This window comes from Monodelphis domestica, chromosome 7, assembly GCF_027887165.1.
Source record: "Monodelphis domestica isolate mMonDom1 chromosome 7, mMonDom1.pri, whole genome shotgun sequence".
NCBI classification, from domain to species: Eukaryota; Metazoa; Chordata; class Mammalia; order Didelphimorphia; family Didelphidae; genus Monodelphis; species Monodelphis domestica.
The window spans coordinates 194938429-194961410 of record NC_077233.1 but is presented as its reverse complement, the minus strand read 5'-3'; the positions used below and the strand labels follow the sequence as shown (position 1 = coordinate 194961410).

At 38.3% G+C, this 22982-nt stretch overlaps 1 protein-coding gene and 1 long non-coding RNA gene across 3 annotated transcripts in view; both read left to right on the top strand.

Moving 5' to 3' along the window:
* The window catches only part of LOC130455576 (uncharacterized), a 33872-nt gene extending 23821 nt beyond the window's left edge, over positions 1 to 10051 (top strand). Inside the window, exon 2 of the long non-coding RNA XR_008913653.1 lies at positions 9644 to 10051. This is a non-coding gene — a long non-coding RNA (uncharacterized LOC130455576). The remainder of the gene's footprint in view (positions 1 to 9643) is intronic.
* A 3753-nt stretch (positions 10052 to 13804) lies between these two features.
* Positions 13805 to 22982, top strand: part of DOCK8 (dedicator of cytokinesis 8) — a 306237-nt gene continuing 297059 nt past the window's right edge. The window contains exons 1-2 of one of the 2 annotated variants that reach the window (XM_056806227.1): positions 13805 to 13940; positions 15279 to 15480. In XM_056806227.1, coding sequence (XP_056662205.1) covers positions 15428 to 15480 — 53 coding nt within the window. In that variant the 5' untranslated portion in view covers positions 13805 to 13940; positions 15279 to 15427. Of the gene's footprint in view, positions 13941 to 15217; positions 15481 to 22982 lie in introns of those variants that run through there. The other variant, XM_056806228.1, reaches the window with a different exon arrangement.

The following is a 22982-nucleotide window of genomic DNA, read 5'->3' as shown; positions in this document are numbered from 1 at the left end:
GGAGAGGGATAGCAATGTGGATGGAGAAAAAGGAACAAATTTGAGAGATGTTTTTAAGGTAGAATCAATTGGACTTGGCAAATGATTTGAGGTAGGGAGTGTGGGAGAGGAAATAGTCAAAGATGACTCCAAGGTTTCAAACCTGGATGACCAGGAGCCTGGGTAGCATCCATGTAAGAAGGATGATGGGAACTATTCAGAGCAGAAGATAAATTACATTCAGATGTTTTGAGTTTGAAGTGCTAGTAGTACATACTAGCTAGGATATGTTTAGTAGGCAGTTGAAAATAAGGATTAAAGCTTGAGGCTGAACAAATAGTTTAGGGAGTCATATACTTGGGAGAAGAATTGGGTTCAAATCTTATCTCTGACATATACTGGTTCTATGACCTTAAGCAAGTTACCTCCCAATACTCCAGCTTTCTTTTGGGAGAGGGGAAAGGGGAGGGGAGGGAAAGAACATGATCATGTAACCAAAGAAAAATATTTTAAGTTAATTAACTAAATAAATTTATTTTTTTTAAACCGGGGGTGGGAGGGATAAAATGAGCTAGAAAAAGAAATGGCAAAAAAAACCAAATACTCCAGCTTTCTATAAATTGAAGATAAGGTGTAAACCTGCATTAATGGAAGGAGTTTCTTTTTTTTTTTTTTAATTTGTTTTTAACCCCTTACCTTCCGTCTTGGAGTCAATACTGTGTATTGGCTCCAAGGCAGAAGAGGGGTAAGGGCTAGGCAATGGGGGTTAAATGACTTGCCCAGGGTCACACAGCTGGGAAGTGTCTGAGGCCAGATTGGAACCTAGGACCTCCTGTCTCTAGGCCTGTCTCAATCCACTGAGCCACCCAGCTGCCCCCAAAGGAATTTCTTAGACCAATGAAGCACAAATCTCTCCAATCCTGGGGGCATCTAGGTTATTCAATGGATATAGAGCCAGGCCTGGAGGCAGGAGGTCCTGGATCCAAACTTGACCTCAGACACTTCCTAGCTATGTGACTCTGGACACGTCACTTAACCCCCATTGCCTAGCCCTTTCCATTCTTCTGCCTTAGAACCAATATATAGTATTGATTCTAAGATGGAAGGTAAAAGATTTAAAAAAAAATAAAGTCTATCCAATCCCTCTTCTATACATAGTGTGTTATAAATAAAAATTAATCTAGAGGGTTGTTACCAGATTTATAAGCATTTATTAATAAAGAGAAAGAAAGATAGGAAAAAAGGGCTTTGTAGCCTTTCTAACTTTAAGTGAAAATTCAATCCTCTATTGCAGCCAGCCTCCAAGCCAGATGTCAGGGATGGCCAGATAAGATAAGCAAGTAGCCAGAGAGAGACAATGGCAGAGACAGTTAGTTCAAGAGTGGAAGCAGAGACCCCTTCCCTTCCAGAGCTGTTTTTTAAAACTTATAGCTCCTCCCTCTTTTGGGACTATTATGTCAGGATGAAGTTTCTGCTGGGGGATATTGGGTGGGAGGGGTGGACTGCCTCAGGCCATTGGGCCATCAGAAATGTCACGTGACTCTGTGATTCCTATGGTGAATCTTTCTGAGATGGGCTTAGTCCCCTCAAGATTTACCTCACACAATCAAGAACTGAAGTAACTGGAACAACCATTTATCCAAATTACTGTGTAGTAGAGGATAAGGGAATGAGCTCATCAAGATAAGAGATTATGGAGGTGAAAAATGGAAAAAGATAAAGGACAGGCACGGGTGCCGAAGATGCAAGCAGTGCGCTCTCTGTGGACACCTGGCTGCCCTCCCCACTCCCCAGAGTTCATTACTAGAAAGGCAGTGGAACTCTGGCAGAGCTTCTCCCCTCCCCCTCTCCACTCTGACTGAGGACATTTTTTCATATCCCCTCTGCCCAGCAGCCAATGGGAGCACACAGGGGGGAAGGTCGGCAGCTCACAGGCAGCAGAGCTGGAGGAGAGCAGAGCACTCAGGTCACTCCCCTCCCCTTCTCTACCCTTTCTGAGGACATTTTTCACTTCACCTGCCCAGCAGCTGTAACAGTTAAAATTTAGGGGAGACTGAAGCAGGTAAAAATTCGTTTCTCTCTGCAAGGAGTATTATATTTTATGAGGTTTATTAAAGGTTGAGAATTTAAGAATATACAAGTAAGAAAAAACACGTGCCTAGGCCAGAGGCCTAGACAAGACCTCACCTACATTATGGAAAGAGCCACGTCTGCCCCAAAACGGAAGTCCAAAAAAGAGCCAAAAGCCTTTGCAATCAGCTTAAATCCCTTCTTGATCTCGCCCACCTCAAAATTCCGTCAGATTACAAAGTATTTTGGGGAAGTGGAACAAGGGCTTGTGGGGATTGAAGTCCAGAGTTCAAGTCTATTGTTTACACAGCCCAATGGGAGCACTTCCTCCCTCCCCTGTGTGGGGTAAGAGGGGGAAGACAGAGTGTGCCCAGCACTCAGTAGGGGAGACAGGCAGGGAAGTTGACCTATGGAGTTGGATGGAGGTGCAGCCCAGCATTCCATCTCTAAAACGTTTGCCATCACTGACCTAGGGAAATACAGTCATCCCACTTATCAAAGCTTCACTGAATTGTGAGTTTTTTGTAAAAAATATATATCTAATTCTGTATCATGGAGCTACACTTATCATGGTACCTTATTGGCTGATGGAATGAAAGGTGACCTACCACAGTGCTGTGTTCTGTATCCTTGGTGCCCATTGACTTGGTACTATAGGTTAATAAGAGTGTGGAAAAGGTTTATAGGAGAGTGGGAAGGATTTATAAAGCCTTAAAATATATATAACTAATAAAATAAATATAACACTGCTACATTGTGGATTTACCACATTTAGAAGACTATTAGAAGATGACCTGTTAAGAGAAACAGGGCAAACCTGACCTCAGACACTTCCTAGCTCTAGGACCCAGGACAAGTCATTTAACTCCAATTGCCTAGCCTTTACCACTCTTTTGCCTTGGGACAGATACTTAGTATGGATTCTAAGACAGAAAGTAAGGGTTCAAAAAGAGAGAGACAGATAGACAAACAAACAGGGAAGGAGGAGGTATTCTGTATAGCAAATATAATTTACAACCTCGCTATACCTTAGTTTGTTCATCTAGGTTAGGCTTTGGGATATTTACAAGGCCATCACTACTTCTAAAATCCTGTGAAATTATTGCTCTACTCTGAATTAATCCAATGTTCTTTGGAACTTAATGATAAAGTTTCTTTGTCAAAACTTATGATAAAATAGAAATATTAGGAAGAAAACCAAAGCAAGCAAGGAGTCCATTAAGAAGGGTTAAACTAATTGTAGAAATGTGGCTATACTCAAACAATGATTGAGCATCTCAGGAGGGCCCTTGAAAGGCATGGAATAATTCAAGAAGTCAGTTCTAGTGAGTTGGAACCAGATTGGATGAAGATCTCATGACTCATACCGAAGAACACAGAGCAGAGGAATGAGAGGTCATGAAAAGTTCTAGGAAGCTAGGATAGCAGAAGTGTGGGCTGAGGCAGCTTCCATAATGAACAGGACCAATACTCTGAGAACAAGGAACTCAAACTTTCCTCTGGGAATAAGGAAAGTCTATTTACCTTTCTTTGTTTTAAACATTTATTTTATCTTTATAAATAGTTTTAATCAGAGGCATTTGTTGACCTGGGTATACTTCATGGGACTAAAATTGAGTGGAGAAAATTGGGATAGGCAACCTAGGAGAAGAGAATCAGACAGAGGAAGGGGGTGGGCGAGAAAGAAGAAACAGGTTTAAGTAAGTGTTTTCCAGAGCACTGTCTCTGGACAGGGATTTTGAATAGAAATGGTAGAGGATTTTAAATTCCTTTTATTACAATTTCCCAGAGCAGGGAAGGGATGCTTATACTGAGAGACCCATTTAATCTATGATTCAATAGTAAGTTGGAGGGAAAACACAAGTAGCTGTACATACCACTTTGTTCACCATTACTACAGAAATGTATGAATATGAGCAAGTATAGCATATCCTCAAAATTATACCTGTACAAAATGTTTTTGCAAAGTTTCTCAAGAGATGCGGACCAGGCCCCCACTAAAATCTTCTTCTGGTGAATCAGTTTGTTTGTTTTTTTAACCTTACTTTCTGTTGTAGTAACAGCTCTAAGACAGAATGGCAAAAGCTAGCTAATTGGGTTAAGTGACTTGCCCAGGGTCACATAGCTAAGAAGTGCCTGAGGCCAGATTTAAAATCAGATTTTCCCGACTCAAGGCCTAGTGCTCTCTCCTCTGAGCCATCTACCAGCCCCTGTAATGACTCATCATGCCAGGGAGGTGACTGAGTTACCAAAGGTTTTTCTATGAAAGTACAAACTCTGGCAGGTCCTATAGACTGGAAAAATTTTATAGGATTCAGATCTAGAAGGAAACTCAGAGATCTATTCATCCAGAGTTCACATGTTAAGGATAAAGAACCTGAAGCTGAAAGAGATTAAATTATTGATCTCTAAACTCATTCTGGTAATAGATGCCAGGGTCAGAATTTGAACGTTGGTCTTCTGACCCCAAATCCAGTTATCTTCCATTCACCATGCTGCCTCCCTAAAGACAAAACTTGTACCCTAAATATTTCTTGCATTCAAATCAATAAATTTATCACCATAATATTAGATTATAAAGTGTTTTAGGAATAGATTCTCTCTCTCTCTCTCTCTCTCTCTCTCTCTTTCTCTCTCTTTCTCTCTCTCTCTCTCTCTCTCTCTCTCTCTCTCTCTCTTTCTCTCTCTCTCTCTTTCTCTCTCTCTCTCTCTCCATGTATAGGCAGCTATGTGGCACAACATCAAGATTGGAGTCAGGAAGACCTGAATTCAAATCCAGTCTTTGACACCAGCTGTGTGATCCTGAGCAAGACAACCCTTGCCTCAGTTTCCTCATCTGTCAAATAAGCTGGAGAAGGAAATGGTAAACCTCTCTAGTATCTTTGCCAAGAAAACCCCAAATGGGGTCATGAAGAGTTTGGTATGACTGAAAGGAGTAAATAACAACATATACACAATACACACAACACACACACACCTTATCAGGGAACTAAGCAAGCTAAGCTTAGGAGACTTATCCTAATAAACATCTAGATCAATAATAAGTTAGCCACTAGGTACTTTTATTTATTTGTTTGTTTGTTTGTTTGTTTGTTTGTTTATTTTTAGGCTTTGCAATTCATAAAGACTAAGGAAGAGAGCTGTAACCCACACTGAGGAAATTATGGCTTTAAAAAACTACATTGTATAAGAATATCTCTTCTGGATTCAAAAGAATTCTGTCAGGAGATATTTAAAGAAGAGATTTTTCAGGTAGAATATAAAAGAGAAAGAGAAGGAGGAGCATAGACTATCCCATGAAGAGACCCTAACCACTCACCATTTTTAGGATGTAGTCCTGACAATGACATGTCCTTTATGCCCTTTATCTGAACTTCCACCATGTGTATGCTGATTAATGGAGTTGTAACCACCAATTATGGTACATGGAGCAATTAATCGGGGTGGGTAGGAGGAAGTAATATCCTGGGACACCACCTCGTGGGGGATAGGGAGATCCTAGGACACCCAAAGCCAGTGTGGGAAATTGGGGAGACTTTTAAGAATCGGGAGGTGCAAGATAGAGCAGAGAAGGCTGCAGAAGAGTTTACTTGAGGTGCAGCCCAAGGAGGAAATGAGTTATCTTTTCTTTTAACTTTCTATCTGAACTAATTACTCTTGCTTTCCAAGTGCTAAACTCTATTGCTTCTACACTGATGAAGCAGTTCGAGTACTGCTAATGCCCTTTAAATGTTGCTACTCTGGAGCAAAGCCCTGGTTTAGTTATAGATGGAGCTATAACTTTGTGGATTAGAATCAGATCAGCAGGTTTGAAAAGGTTCCATCATTTCGAGTTTCCCAGCAGACATTAAGTCCTGTTGTCCATCTAGTCATGGTTTGGCATCTAGAATACTTTACCACTTAAAGGCACTGTACTTTGGTCAATGGGTGTTCCGTGGATGAATGGAGAGCGCGTCAGTCTTCCAGAACTACTGTGGCCAGCAAAGGACCCACTCTGAGGATACTTCTGTAATGAACTTCTCTGCATTTGGCTGGGCTGGTCCTTGGGGTCAGACGCTTCATCACCAGGCCTATATGTAAAACCTTTCCAGCTTGGGGGGCCTATTAGAGCTTACATTCCTGCTGGCATAGCTTGTGAAAACCAGGATCAACCCTTTACCCCCCACATACACACACTGCTATGAGAACGAGAGTAGGACGTTAGTGGAAGTACCCAACATTTTAACTACATTGTAAAATACTGAAAATTTTTCTAGCCACAGGAAAGGAAGCTATTTAAAGATGCCAAGCTTATTACGTGTTCATTTTACAAAAGGTCCCCAGACCCTATGATCTTTGGCACTCTTCTTCCTTCCCATTTTCCCCATTTTTCTTTAGAAACCCAACCCCCACATCCTTAAGATACTTATCTTATGAACCATTTTTTCAAGGTCTTTTTTTTTCCTTCCCCCAGCTACCAGGTCAGAAAAATCCAGTCCTTAGAGGACAGGAAGCCTTGCTAGGGTGTAAGCTGATAAGAGCTTAAGGTGTTAGTGAGTTGTTTTTCTTCCATTTTTGTGATTAACTCTTAAAGACTCAAAAGAATGCATTCCTAGGAACAGAATTTAAAGGGTAAGATAAAGAGTTGGGAGGAGAAGAGAGAGATAGTACAGACCAGTGCTCTGCCTTCCCTTAAGTCTGTCCTTGCTTTCTGCCCAACATATTAAAAAGATCATAGAAATTTTCAAATTACATAAATCATCATTTTTAACTGAGAGAATTCAATATATCTATTACTTTCATCAATCAAATATTTAGAAAGCACCTATTATGTGCTAGGCACTATTGATACAAATACAAAGTATAAGATAATCTCTTCTGTCCAGAAATTTATATTCAAAACATCTCTCTGAGTTGATTGACTAGATGAGAGGACTTTAATATCACTTCCTTCTAGAAAGTAAGGGCATGCCCCATTATTACTAAATTGAAGTAACTGAGAATATCGGGGCTCTGGGACCCATTCAGCTCATCATCTCTGAGGATAAGCATTGGGGGAAAAAGTCTTAGCACTGGGGAAAATCTGATTGACTCAGGCTATTGTGGAACAGAGCCACCCCCTTTGTACTTGGTCTATAAAAGGGAGCAAGAAAATCTGCCAGAGTCAGAAGGAGATCTAGAAACCCCCTGCCTAATCAATCTGTGCAGATTAGGATTAAATCACTGCATGAGTATGTTTTAAACCAGGCAAAACAGAGTCCTTCATATTTAATCATAATTTCAAATAATGACAGTTTAGTGTTTTTGGTTTGATGAGTCTGTGCTAATCAACTCTCTACATGGAAAAAAAAATATGGTGGTCTGCATATAAGGAAAATCTTAAAAAGCAAGGAAAGATTTCCTTAGTCCTAGCCTCGTGCCTCATAGCCTGAAAAATGATCCTCAGTTCTCAAAGGCTATGCTAGTAGAGATCAAATTCATATTTAACATACTAGCAAAAAACTACATTTGCTCTGTGAAGACTAGCTTAGGTAAGTATAGAGAGAAGTCCATTAATTTCATTCAAGTCAATTCAACAAACACTTATTAAGCACTTTCCATGTGCAAGGCCTTGTTTTTCCTAGCCAGAAGGCTGCCCACAGTGACTCATGCTGCCAGAGAATGGACCCATGACTTCATCAATGTAGAGAATTCCTAAATGAGGCAAATCTTTCTACCATGTGGTGCCTCTTTGTCATCTGAAGGCTAGGGCTAGATATGTTAGTCTAGGAGTCATCTGCGTTTAAATGGTAGCTAAATACTTAAGAACTGAAAAGATCACAAAGAGAGTATCTCCAAATAGAATACTAATTCCTTGTCAAAGGTCTATAGTTATTTCTGTTTCCAAATGAAATTATGCTAATGGCATCTAAAGTCTTGAAACACTACAGAGATAATTTATAACCACTCAAAAGAGATGAGCTTAGTGTTCGTTTTCCACACTGGAAAAACAAACTGGATGAATAGTAATAGTTTAGATTTTGACGTATTTATAGATTATGCATTGCATTGATCTATCAGTATTTATATTTTATATAGCCTTTAAAAATAGATAATAGGTTTGAACAAGTATAGAACAGAAAGAAGTGATAAATAGAAATAAGATAGTTTTATAGGTCCATTTATCTTTTGGTCAAATGATGCTTTCTCTACTGGGACTGAAGGGAGAGAGGGAGGGAGTTCATTGGGTATTTTAATGAATTAAATGCATCAATTAATTTAAAAAAAGGGATGAGAACTGGATTGTTTTCAGGGAACTCCACAGTCCTTTCAATGACCCTAAACTGCTTACTGATGTAAAAACCCAAACATCAGTATTCCCCTGCTGATATAACATAGAGGCAAATTATGGAAAAGAAGAACAGAAATTATAAATGAAACAAATGGCAATGGAAAGACAGAATAGGTCTCTTTGCATCTGCTGCCCTGCCTAGTTTCAACTCCACAGAACAAGATGCTCCCCCACTGGGGGTGTGGCACTTGGTAAACACTTAAATGCTTATTGGATTGGATTGGTAGAAATAGACTACAGGATATTGACAATGAATACTTGCTTATAAGAAATAACATAAAAAATCAGTAAAGATGACTGTGATTGGAAAAGGAAATGACCAGTCAGACAGAGAGTAAAGATAGCCCAGATGATGGATTGGAAAGCACTGCAATAGTCACTTTATTATGCTGTTTAGAGCTTCTATGGAGAATTAATGAGAAAATATCAACAAGAAGGCCTGTAAGTGTTGCTATCTTATGTAAATTTAACACTACCCTGTACCCTTTTTTAGTACCCCAAGACAACCTTTGGATTTTAAAAGGAAAACAATTTAACATTAATATTGAAGCTACAATGTGCTTCTCTCCCCCAACCCTTTCCTCCCTTGCTCAATGTCTGTAAACAAGTCTCTTAAGATATCGTGGCAAAAGGGGGAAGCTGGGTGGCTCAGTGGATTGAGAGCCAGGCCTAGAGGTGGAAGGTCCAGGGTTCAAATGTGACCTCAGACACTTCCCAGCTGTGTGACCCTGGGTAAGTCACTTAACCCCTGTTGCCTAGCCCTTACCACTCTTCTGTCTTAGAACCAAAACATAGTATTCTAAGATGGAAGGTAAGGATTAAAAAAAAAAAAAGATAATGTGGCAGAGAAAAATGGACATGTGCATCATGCAGCCATTCTAAAGGTCTCATGTCCAGAAGACCCACCTCTTTTCCAGGGTGAGGTCAGAATGCTGCATTCAAAGAGGCTTGGGAAAGGGACAACACAAAGAACAAAAATTGGAGAACAGAGAGGAAGTCATAGCTATTTCCTTGGAATACTGGAGGTATGCAGTTCTGGCCAGCTCTTTCTGGAAGGAGAGGTAGCTTCTCTTTCTCTGGTCTGCTTTTTATTATTTATTAAATACTTATAAAATAAGATAGAGTCGCCAGAGAATTTTAATCATAACAATCTACAATAAAAAAGAAAATGTCCTCTTTGATGAGATTACAGATCTTAGAATAGAATAGAAAACTATAATTTTAATATACTTGTTTTTACTTGTCCAGAGAATTTTTCAGTCTTCATTCTTTTCATCTTTATAGACTTCAAGAAAAGCAGATGAAGTTGCAGCGTGGGAATTTTGAAATAAGATTGTCTGCTCTGGGACTGATCCATTATCAAGGATAAAATACACAGGTTATTTTTTTAAAAACATGGAAAGACCTACATGTGAAGAACAAAACAAGAAGAACCAAGAGAATATTATATAATACAACAGAAATTTGTTTTAAGAATAATTGTGAATGTCCAATTGCAGAGAAAAAAACCTGATAAATAGAAACATACAAGATAAAATTTTGTATATATGTATCTATGGGTTGTTTTTTTTTGTTGTTGTTGTTCAAATGTGTTCTCTAGTGTAGGAGGGAAAGAATGTGGGGATATACCTGGAAACTTTAATGTAACATACAAATAAATAAATTAAAAATTAAAATTCTTAAAAGGATAAAGCTTTTAACTTTTCTTTCTGTCCTTACTTGTGAAGGAAGAATAATAACACCTACCCTCATTGGTTTTAATACTGTCTTTTTCCAGATTTTGCATTTTATAAAAGATAAAACAACCAGAAAATGTCCAAAGACATCCAACTAAAATGGCCAAGAGGATAAAGCAGCATCTGAGAGAGGATAAATAATAAAATTAGGGTGCTTCAAGTTATTATCATTAAAGTTGATAGTCATATATTCATAGTGGCCTTATTTATAATAGTGAAAAAAACTGGAAACTACCCTTGTGTCTAGGTAATGGTTGAATAAATAATGATATATTGAAGCAACAAAATATTGTTACAAAAGTTTAAAAATAGAGATTAAGGAAAAAGTTATAGGAAAAGGCTTGAAGAGATGCAGAATAGGGAAATAGGAACATTAGCCATGACTGCATAAAATTAACAGCACTGAAATCTGATAATATCCTCAAAATAAAAAGATTGGAAAGACACCATATGAACAAAGCACTATATAAATATGAATTATTACATTATTCCAAATATTTAAACCCATTTGAATTAGAGAATAGTTTTACTGTTGACATAAATTAAGAAGTTGGTTGGGATAGCTGTTTTGGGGAAGTTAATTAATGAGCTTTTTGTTTGAATATTTTGAATTTGAAGTGGTAGCAGAACATTCAGGTGGAAATATCCTGTAGACACTAAAGGTTTTTTTTTTTAATTTTCTTTTTAATGAGCAAGCATTTATTTTTCTTTCATTCCTCCCACCTCACCCTCTCCCCACTTGAAATAAAAGTAAAACAAAGAATGTAGTAAGTTGGCAGTCAAGTAAAACAAATATCCACACTGACCATATTAAAAAATGTGTCTTATTCATCATCTTGAGTTCATCATCTTCAGATGAACAGCATCATCAGTCCTCTGGAATCCATCATTTTATTGATGAGAGGTTTTTTTAATTTTTATTTGGTCATTTCCAAACATTATTCATTGGAAACAAAGATCATTTTCTTTTCTTCTCTCCCCCCCCCCCCCCCCACCTCTCCCATAGCCCACATGCAATTCCACTGGGTATCACATGTGTTCTTGATTCAAACCCATTTCCATGTTGTTGGTATTTGCATTAGAGTGTTCATTTAGAGTCTCTCCTCAGACATATCCCCTTCCCCACTGTAGTCCAGCAGTTGCTTTTCATCAGTGTTTTTACTTTGATGAGAGTTTTTAAGTCTTTCAGGGTTGCTCTAGAAGATTAGACCATTGGAGATTAAGGATTAGAGATTAGGTGATAGGTCAGGGCTGATGACTTCAGAACCATTCAGTAAGTGAAATCATTTCAGGTTTCAGGTCTTTTAGAAATTTATTAAAGAGAGAAGAGCTAAAAGGTGAAGATTGAACCTAAGGAATATTTGTAGTTAGTGAGAAGAAAGAAGAGGAGCCCTTGAAGTAAACAAGAGAAGGACAGATAGGGTAATCAAAATACTACTTTTAGTGTCATAGAAGCCAAGCTTAGAAGTTCAAGGTAAAACAAATAATAAGTAGCAGAGCTGGGATTCAAAAACAGGACCTCTGCCCTCAAATATATTATGCCTATTGCGATCCCACACACTCTCTTCTTTTCCTTAAGACATTTTCAGTCTATTTGGAGAGATAAGTTATGTTGGATCAAGTTGAAAGACCTCAATAATGCCAATGTGATCAACAAGTCAAAGATAATTGAGAAAAGGCCTTTGGATTTGACAGGATGAAGAATCTCAGTAACTTTTTAGAATGTAATTCATGTGAAGACAAACACGATTGTAGAAAGATAAAGGAGGTCCAGATGGTAAGGTCATGATGATGAAGAGTATACAACACTCTTGAGAAGTTTGTTAGTGAAAGAAAGGATAGAAGTACAATGGTAGCCAAGGAGGATAATGAAGTGAAACAAAGGTTTTTGGATTGTTATCCCAACATGGGGAGATATAAACATTTAACTCCAAGAAGTAGAATACGATAAAAATAGGTAGAAATTAATTATATAAATTAATGGAGTAACATAATTAAATAAGTTAATGACAAATAAATTAATGCATTAAATATGCTCATTAAGAGGGTTAACTCATGATTAGTTATTAATTTTTTTTATCCTTACCTTCTGTCTATTAAGTATCAGTTATAAGGCAGAAGAATGGTAAGGATTGAGATTAAATAGCTTGCCCAAGGTCACACACAAATCTGAGGTCAGATTTGAACCCAGGTCCTCCCTACTCCAGGCTATCCATCATGCTACCTATCTGCCCCCCATGATTAATTATTAAACAAAGTTAGGGATGTTTTATCCAGAACAGTGCTTGGCACATAGTATAACTTTTTTATTCATTTTTGAAAGGGAACATCAGAAAAAGTAATAATGTCCTCCTTCATGTTATAATCAGAGAACAAATATTTGATTGGATAAGTAATCTAACCTAGGGTAATTTCCTTATTTTCTTACCAAAAAGCAAACAAACAAAGCCAACTGCTGCCATGATTATAAAGCTCTCTAAAATATAAAATATAAAATAAAATAAAATATAAAATCACTTTAGCAAATGACCATATGCATCTAGTATTTGATAAATGCAAAGCTCTAAGCTTTGGGAACAAGAAATTGCTATTTGACAAAAATTGCTGGGAAAACTGAAAAGAAGTTTAGCAGGCATAGATCAACATCTTACACTGTATCCTAATATAAAGTCAAAATGGGTACATGATTTAGATATAAAGGATGATATAAGTAAATTAGGGGAGTATAGAATATTTTACCTGTCAAATCTATGGATAAATAAGGAAAAAATGTATGAACAAATAAGGAAAGAATATATGACCAAAGAAGAGATAGGAAACATTATAGGATGTAAAATGGATGATTTTGATTTACATTGATTAGAGTCATACAGCCAAGTGTCTGACGCCAGATTTAAATTCAGGAAGATGAATCTTCCTGATTCCAATCCCAGTGCTCTATCCACTCTGCCACCTAGCTGTCCTTTATATTATTATGTAAATAATAATTTATATTATATATTATTGTTATATCACAATATATTTCATAATTGCATATGCATTATTTATTATAACTATATACAAGTATATATAATTAAATAGAAATATAACTGCATATGCAAATATATGTATTTACATATATATTTTATAAGTGTATATATTTAGACTAATTCCTAATCCAAAAAAATTTCTGTCAATCCTTCATTTAACCATAATCTGAAGAAGAGGTCATGAATGAATCATGTTTAAAATCTTGCTACTTTTGCTTATTTTCTCCAGGAGAGTATAAGGGTACTTCTCTGAGTAATTGTCCCAGATTTTGTTGTTTTTCCATGTTTTCCCCATTTATCTCTTTCTTTTATCTGTGTAATTTTATACTTGTTAACTTTTTCATAATGGAGGCTTGAGTGCCTTTGATCTTAAAAAAATCATCCAACTAGCTCTAATGAATTACTTTGAGTTACAGAAAACAAGCAGAAATTATGAAAGAGACTGTTAAGAAGCAGAAGGGCTTCATGTATTTTTTTCTTGTGATACAAATTATTCAAAAATAAGTTACACAAAACTTTCTCCTGGTTGTCAAGAAAATAACATGGGAGAAAGACTGCCAATAGAAAGATAATATTAATAGTTGAGATTTTTAATAGTACTTTTATGCTTTGCAAAATACTGAATAGATTATTTCATTTGATTCTTACAACAGTCCCATGAAGAAGTACTACTGGTATCCCCATCTGATAGACAATGAACTTGAGGTTTAGAAAAACTGACTTCTCCAGAGTTTCACAGATAAAGTAGACCCCCAAAACTTGGCTCTTCCAGACTCTTGGACCAATGATCTATGCATTAGATCAGCTACATCTCTAGTAAGTATGACTGTTAAATCTAACTAACTAACTAACTAACTAACTAACTAACTAACTAACACTGTAATGATCTGGATCTGAGTTTCAGCTAGTTACATCTAAAGCAGAAAATGGACAGTGGAATACAATATATTTCCATTTCACACATTTTTGACAGGAGTGTGTGCCTAAAGAAAAGCATTTACCTTAAGGCTGTTGGTGTGTGCTCATTTTATCAATTGGATTATCCCCTTCCCTTGTTTCCAGGAGAAATTTAATTTTGCTATCTCTTGAATGGGTACAGACTGCCTGCCATAACTACAATAAACCCATCTTTAACTTACTTTAAATAATCTAATATCTTCTTTTTTTCCCTTTCTGCCTACAAAAGATGATGGAGAGGGAAACAGAGACATAGATAAAGATAAAGAGGAGGGAAAGAGATGAGATTAGATCAAAGGGGTAGAGAGAAGAGAAAGGAATGAGAGAAAGGATGTGAAAGTTATGAGAGTTGTTAGAGAAAGAGAGAGATGAGAGAAGAGTCGTGAGGAAATGAGAAAAACAGATGAGAGACAGGATATGAGATAAAAAAGGAGTTGAGAAAGGAAATAAAAGAGGAAGAGATGAGAAAGAAAGGAGACAGATGAGAGGAGCTGAGAGATTGAAAGATGAGTGAAAAAGATGACAGAGGGTATAAGAAGGATGACAAAAACGAGACAGGAAAAATAGGAGAGGGACAAGGAAGAAGGTAGAGAGAGAGAAAAAAGAATGAGAGAGGTAGACAGAGAGAGAGAGATGTGTGGGCTTTTTCCTGTTTAATATAATAGACCAGTCACAGATTTGAGGGCAAATGTATCAAGGCTCTGTATATTTGCCTGGGTTCTCTGGACAGTTTTGCCTGGGGAACCATAGCAAATAAAGTTTTCCAACAGCACCAAGTAATCATTTCATCATCTGGAAGAGCCAGACTCTCTGTTGGGTTCTGACTGAATTCTATTTAAAGAGAAGAAATAGGGAGGAAGAGAGACTATTAGAAAAGAGCTTTTGCTCTTTTTTTTAATGCTCTTGCATTTATAGCAAATAATCCCTACTGTTGTTGCTAGTGGGCTCATGGGAGAGAGTTATTGTTATTAGTCTGTGAAGTCCCGGGGAAAGAGGGAAGGATCGTGCATGCGTGCATGCGAGTGTGTGTGTGTGTGTGTGTGTGTGTGTGTGTGTGTGTTTTCTCCTCAGGTTCTGCAGAAGTGAAAACTCCAACGGGTTTCTAGGTTCAGTTTTCCGTGCAAAAGGAAGGTGACAGACTGACCGGAGTTAGCTGGCAGCCAGCCGCAACTGGTCCCTCCCTCCGTTTGATTTCAGTGAAGGTGAAAATGCGGAAGTTTCCACCCAGAATTGACAGATGAGGCTCACTTCTCCTTCAGTATGCCTGGCTGTGGCTGCTCTCTTGCTCACCGCCCCCTTCTGCCCAGCCTGGGACCCTAGAATCAACGCCAGAGAGAGCGCCAGGCATGGCCACGCTGCCCACCGCTGAGCGCCGGGCATTCGCCCTCAAGATCAACAGGTAAGGCGAACCCCGCAAGCTCCAAGACAAACTTTGTCTGGCTGGTGAGGGAGGAAAGCATGAGTACTGATCTCCGGGCAACTAGCCATATGACCGGGGAGAAAAGGAAAAACCGGAGAATCTGCCAACTTGAGTCAAGAGAAAGAAGCGACTTTTTGAAAGCTTGGATGACTGAACTCGCCGGTCCTGCGTGTGCATGCGTGTGTAAATGTGTGTGCGCGCGCGCGCGTGCGTGTGTGAGACAGAGACAGAGAGAGACAGAAACAGAGAGAGACAGGGGAGGGGAAGAGGGGGAAAGAGATAGAGACGGGGGAGAGGAAGAGGGAGAGGGGAGAGAGAGAGAGAGAGAGAGAGAGGTGTGTGTGTGTGTGTGTGTGTGTCTGTGTGTCTGTGTGTGCGCGTGTGTGTTGTGTATGCATTAAAGGAATCTCCTCTTGGGATTAATTTCACAGCGGTGCTTTAAATCTCTTCTCCCTGGCGATAGGCACCTCTTGCTACGGTTGCTGTGATACATTTCCCTCCGCAGTGGCTAAAAACCGAAAAGTCTTCATCTCCGAACCAGATTCCTTCCCGCGTAGTTTCATTCAGTTCCGAGCTTTCCCTTCTCCCGAGCTTGTCTCTGCTATTCTCTTAATATAAACCCCCACCTTTCCACCACGGCGCTCTCTGCCCTGCCCCGTCTTGGCAGAACCCCGCCCGGCTTAAAATTAGAGAAGCTACATCCAGTAGTTTCCTTGGTGTTTGGGCACTGACAGATGACCCCTGGGAAGAGTTCCCTGTATCAAGAGGGTCACTTAGAAACTTCTGTTTTAGAGGTTTGCAGAGAAAGAGAGGGAGGAGAAAGAGAGGGGGAGAGGGAGAAAGAAGGAGAGAGGGGGAGGGAGGGAAAAGGGAGTGAGAAGAGGACAGAGGGACGGAGAGGGGACGGGGAAGGGGAGGAAGGAAAGGTAGGGGGAGAGGGAAGGAAAGAAAGGGAGAGATTGAGAGAGAGCATATCAAGGAGGAGAGGTGGGAGGATTGGAAGAGATTGCCTATCCTTTTCTGATTTTGTCATTTCAAAAGATAGCTTGACTCCTGCTGCCACTACTATTTTTACACCATCTTCAAGAGAAGTTACCAAGTGGAAAAAGTGATTTTTAAAAAAATTCTATATTTAAATAAACAAAAAGGGTTGGCAAATATCTAAGGACATTAAAAAAAAAAATTGTGTAGCCTGAGCAATGTAGTAAAGCATTGTTGAAATGTAGTCCCTATTCCTAGGATTTATATTCTAATTTTACTTTTTTATTTGGACCTTTGATTTTATGGGTGTAGGAAATTTCTGGACTGGAAACTAATTCCAACTCCATAGAATGGCAATTAGTTTGTAATTTATATTCTCACAGAGCTGCTTGAGACATTGTAACTGGGGTAGCAGAAGTAAGATTTGAAACTAGGTCTTCCTGACTGGAAAGCCAGTTTGCTACCCATTAGACCACTACTGCCTGGCTAGAATACAAATAAAGAAAGATCAAATGTAAGCACATTTTCTCCTTGGCATTTAAATTGCAGTTTTTCCTCCACTGAAAATTGCTTTTGGGAAGTCGAGGGGATTGGTACCTGTGTCTCATCTTACCACTGACATATCAGAACTTTGGCTTTTTTTTTTTTTTGGATGCCCAATCTTGTCAAAATCCCAAACTATTCTTGAAAAATCCATTTATTAACTTATTCCTCTCTTCCAAAGGCAAAATATGTCCTCTAAATACCCTTCCAGCTTTAAATTTATGATTCCATGTTGTTTTTCTCTCATTCCTTTTAAGCTGAGTACCTAAAAGAGTACCCCGCCTGGTAATATGGAAAAGCATTGTTTGGCCAGAAGGGCAAGATTTTGTTGCTATTGCTTAGAAGAACAGGCAATTAGAAGTCATAGACTGAGCCTGCCAGGAGTGACCAGAGTTCATATTCAGCTTTGTTCGTAGCTTAGTTATTAGTGAGGAAGTTCTGAATAAGCCATTTCACTCATGTAGTATTATTTTCCCATCTATATAAGGAATTTAATTATTAATATAGATTCAAAATGCTATATTTTAGGTCAAATAGGTGCTCAAAGCACAAAGCCCACCAATTATATCTTCAATTGTATATCTCCTGGGTGTCTGGAGTCTTCTCTTAAATCCCAGTGGGTGAGATGAATTGCAGTGGGCAGTGGAAACCATTGCCCTTCTTTCATTCTTGTGAATTTTAACCGCCCCAAAGGATGGCTTGGCACTGGAGGCTTAAGGAAATTTGAAGTTGGAGAAGCCAGAAAATTGGCCTAATCTTCAAGTCCCAGGTTGACAATGGGTGTGAGGTCAGGGCCCAGAGCAGGGTTGGTGGTAGGACTTGAAAGCAAGGCAGAGTTCTTAGGTAGACTGAAGGCCATCAGTGACACTCTGGAGCTTCACAAACACAGACAGGATGGAGGAGAGATGAGCGAATTGTTGTACTGACAGATTTCAATCCAACCATGGCATTCCAAACAAGTTTATATAATGGAAGGTTTGACACTGACCTCTGACCGAGTAGTTTCTACTTCAAATCTAAAGGCTTAGCTAATATTCAGACAGTGATTGATGATTGTACATTAGGTTTTAATACATATATACTAACATTATAGTATTGCTATAGTATTAGTTACACTAACATTATATTAGTATAATAATATATAGGGGCAGCTAGGTGGTACAGTGAGTGGAAAGAGCACTGGGCTTGGAATCAGGAAGTCTTATCTCCCTGACTTCAAATCTGGCCTCAGACAGTTATTAACTGTATGACATTGGGTAAGTCACTTAACTATGCCTCCCTTTCCTCATCTGTAAAATGAGCTAGTGAATGAAATGGCAAACCACTTCAGCATTTTGTCCAGAAACCCCCAAATGGAGTCAGGAAGAGTCAGACATAATTGAACAACAATAGTATTATATGCTACTACTACTAATATATAATACTATATATTCTATATTGAATTTCTCCTTTTTAGACTCTTTTAAATTGGGACAGAAAAGACTTGATAGAGATAGTTACTTAAAGGAATAGAATGATGAGATCATTTTGCTGATGTTGGTCTTAGCTTTGTGCAAATTTAATTTAAGAAGAAAATGTCACAATAATTCATAATCTTAGATTTTGAGCTAGAAGGGACTTAGAATCCATAAAGTCTAATCACCTCATTTGAAAATATGAGGAAACTGAGGCATAGTGAGGTTAAGTGTCTTGCCCAGGATCATACAATTAATAAGTATTTCCACACCAGGAGTTCTACAAATTTGCCCCACCCCATCCCTCAAGAAAAAGATGGCACCTTAATTGTTTGAACACAATGAGAATGTTTTTCTTTATATATGTATACAGCAATTTTGCCATTTGAATTTAAGTTACAAAAGACAAGAACTGTTGAAATTAGTTCAGCAATACTTTGACAATGTTTTCTCTTGCTCTGTCCTCCATCTTTTCAGAAATTACAGATTATTACAAAATGTACATCCCATTCAGCAATTCCACAAATGTTTTTAGTTTATACTGACTTTGCAGTACTGGGTTATGCCTTGTCAGAGAGATAAAGTTTAGGTAATAATAATAATAATAATAAAGGCTAACACAGAGTTCCAGGAACTATTTCAAGTACATGACAATTATCCAATTTGATCCTTTGACCCTGGAAGGTAGGTACTATAATTATCTTCATTTTACAGATGAGGAATCAGAGGCAGACAAAGGTTTTAGTGACTGGCTCAGGGTCACACACACACACACATTTTTTAAACCCCTACCTTCTGCCTTAGAATCAATACTGTGTATTGGTTTCAAGGCAGAACAACTAGGCAATGGGGATTAAGTGACTTGCCCAGCGTCACACAGCTAGGAAGTGTCTGAGGCCATATTTGAACCTAGGACCTCCTGTTTATGGGCTTGGTTCTCAATCTACTCAGCCATCCAGCTGCCCCCTAAGGATCACATATCTTAATAAATGTGTGAGGTCAAATTTGAACTCAGATCTTCTTGACTTCAGACCCAGGACTCTATCCGTTGAGCCATCTACCTACCTAGATGAGGTATAGTCTCTGCTTTCATGAACTCTTAGTAGAAAGAGTTAGATGAAGAGTTCCAAAATATTTCATCTGATAAAGAGAAATATATGAATATCCAACAGTTCTGAGACTTTATCAGTTTGGAGAACTATTGTATATCATACAATGTCTGTAACTTTGTAGGTAACTCCTTTAGGAGTTGTCTGAGGCACTTTGGGATTAAATGACTTGCTCATTATCAAATCTCATCCTTGACCCTGGGGCCAAGTATTCTTTTCTCTACCCCAGTCAGAATAATAGAATTTTAGTTCTGGAGCTAAATTCCATCAAGTACAACCTCCTTATTTTACATGTAAGGAAACCAAGACCCACTTAACCAAGGTGAAGTGACTTGCCCAAGATCATACAGCTAGTAAATCAGAGGTAGGTTTTGAATCTACATCCTTTAATTCCAGAACCTGTGTTCTTTACATTGAATCACACTGCCTAGATCTTGTCCTGATAATAAGAAATACTGAACTTATAAATCTTAGATTTATAGCTAGAGAAGATTTTAGATATCCTCTAAGGTCTATTGTTCATTTTGTAGATAAGGAAACTGAGGCCCAGAAACATTGAGTGAATTATCCAACCTGTAGATGCCAAAGTCAGGATTTGAACCTAGGTCCTCACTCCAATTCAAAATATTTTTCACTCTACCTCCTTGAGGTAGTTGTGATGCGTAATTCTCCTCCCATCTACTCCTGGAAGAAAGAGCAAACTTTCCCAAACTGGAAGAATGTTCCCTTTTGCTGCTCATGAATAGAAAGGCTCTCCATATTGTTAGGATAGCCTAGCCCAGGTTAATCAGGAGTTAGGAGGAGGGGAGCCAGGTCATGCATACTTATGGTAGTGTTTCCAGAACAAATCTAAGCGCTCATGTTAGACAACAACACACATGCATTAAGTTCTTACTATATAAACAAGACAGTGGTGGGTGCTAGAGATGCATAATATCTGTGTGTGTGTGTGTGTGTGTGTGTGTGTGTGTGTGTGTGTAAAATATGTGCACGATGATCTGATACAGAAATGATAAATGATACTATGCCTGTCCTTAAGGAGTTTACAATTTAGTGAGCCATCAAATATATAAACAAGTATGATAAAAAGTAGAGTATGAAATGCTTAGGAGAGGTCCAGAGAAAGTTCTAATGAGTAGAAAATTGGCAGAAGGAAAGATCATTTTCACCTCTGAGGCAGAGGTGACATTATGTAAGTTTCAGTGGTCAAGGTAGGGCCTAACCTGTGCCCCAAAGGGGAAGAATTTCAGCACACAGAAATGTGGAAGGAGTATTGTATAGTCATAAGTCATGGACTGCACAAATGCACAGATAAGAGACAAAATCAGAATATTAATTGCTAATTCAATTGGGCTGAATATGAAGTAGATGGGTACATACAGAGAAATAGTGTGGAGGGCATCTAGGTGGCTTAGCAGATTGAGAACCAGGCCTAGAGACAGAAAGCTTGGATTCAAATGTGACCCTGGGCAAGTCACCTAACCCACATTGCCTAGTCCTTACCATTCTTCTGCCTTGGAACCAATACTTAGTATGAAAGTAAAGGTTGAGAGAGAGAGAGAGAGAGAGAGAGAGAGAGAGAGAGAGAGAGAGAGAGAGAGAGAGAGAGAGAGAGAGAGAGAGAGAGAGAGAGAGGGAGAGAGAGAGAGGGAGAGAGAGAGAGGGAGAGAGAGAAAGAGCAATAGTAGGAAACAAAACTGTTGCCAAGTGATGGATTATAGCCTAAAGAGCTCATGTCTTTATCTATAGAACATGGGGAGCCACAGGAGGTTTTTGAATAGGGAAATGACATGATAAGACCTGTACATTAAGAAGATTATGATGGCAATGGTGTGAAGAGTGAAATAGGATAAGACTGGAAGCAATTAGGAGATTTTTACAATAATCTAGACAGGAGTTGATGAGGGCCTTAATTTAAGGGGTGAGATGTCAGTGTAAAAAGTGACAGTAGGGATGCCCACAGAATATAGTTCAATAGGATTTGCCACCTGATTTGATATGGGATATGATAAAGAAGGAAGATTAAAAAATAACTGAGGTTATCTGGCCTCAGACACTTCCTAGACACCAGTGACCCTGGACAAGTCATATGATCCCATTTCTTAGCCTTTACCTCTGTATAATTAGAATTTTGCTCCCTAAAACTTTCTTTCCCAGCTTCCTTTTCAGGTTATATCCTTACATTTTGGAGATAAAGTTGTGAGTGTAGCTCCATCTTCTCTCTCTTCCCCTGTTTGTGGCTGGGAAAGCTGGCTTTATGCCAGGCAGGAGAATCTACATATGTGGTTTTACTTTTTGTTAATTAGGTTTGAACTTCTACTTCTTTTAGTTTATTTTCTTTCTACTTCAAATGATTATTAATAAACCTTATAAAATATAATACTTGGAGTTATTGAATATTAATTTAAATCTTATACCGCTCTTCTGCCTTGAAACCATACTTGGTATTCATTCTAAGACAGAAGTGTGGCTTTTAAAAATAAATAAGTAAATAACTGAGGTTTTGAGCTTTGAGTGAAAAGGAACAACATCAACATAAATAGGGAAGCTGGGAAGAAAGATAATCTTTGGTGGGAAGATGATGAGATCACTTTCAGACATGTTATGTTTTTGAGGGAAAGAAAGGGAAGAATCCATGGAATCCAAGCAAGCATAAACCAGAAATCCAAAATGAGTGATATCAGGTTATGTTTTGTTTTGTCTTTTAATTTCTTAAGAAGTGGTCAATCAATCAATCAATAAACATATAAGTGCTTAATATATACAGGTACTATATTAAGTGCTAGGAATTCAACCAATAGTTTAAAAAAGTCTGCTTGAACCCCAGACTTCTTCACTTTAAAGCAGACTCTCTACCTACAGTACATACTATAGGCTGTCTGTAAGGAGGTTTCAGATGCTGGAACAATGTTATATATTTCCAGTCTTAGTTTATTTTGAGCTTTAAAAATCCCTGACATTCTTCTTATAGGCCCCATCCTTCATTTATATGCCTCTGCTCTTACCTGCCTCTGATTGTCTTTTAAGAATAGAAGCTAGTAGATAGAGAGCCCTGTCGGGAGATGGGAGGTCCTGGGTTCAAATATGGCCTCAGACATGTCTTAGCTATGTGGCCCTGAGCAAGTCACTTAACACCCATTGTGTAGGCCTTACTACTTTTCTGCCTTGGAACCAATACTTAGTATCAATTCTAAGACAGAAGGGAAGGGTTTAAAAAAAATATAAGGAAGATGGTAATCAAGTTCTCTGTGTACTCACATCAGTCTCTTTAGACATCTTCCTCTTTTACTCCTTATGAAAATAATTTGTTTGTGTTATTAGAATTTCAGTTTTGAAAACTTCCCATATCTCTTGGACTGTGGAGTGTTGGGATATGGAATTTTATCCATTTGTT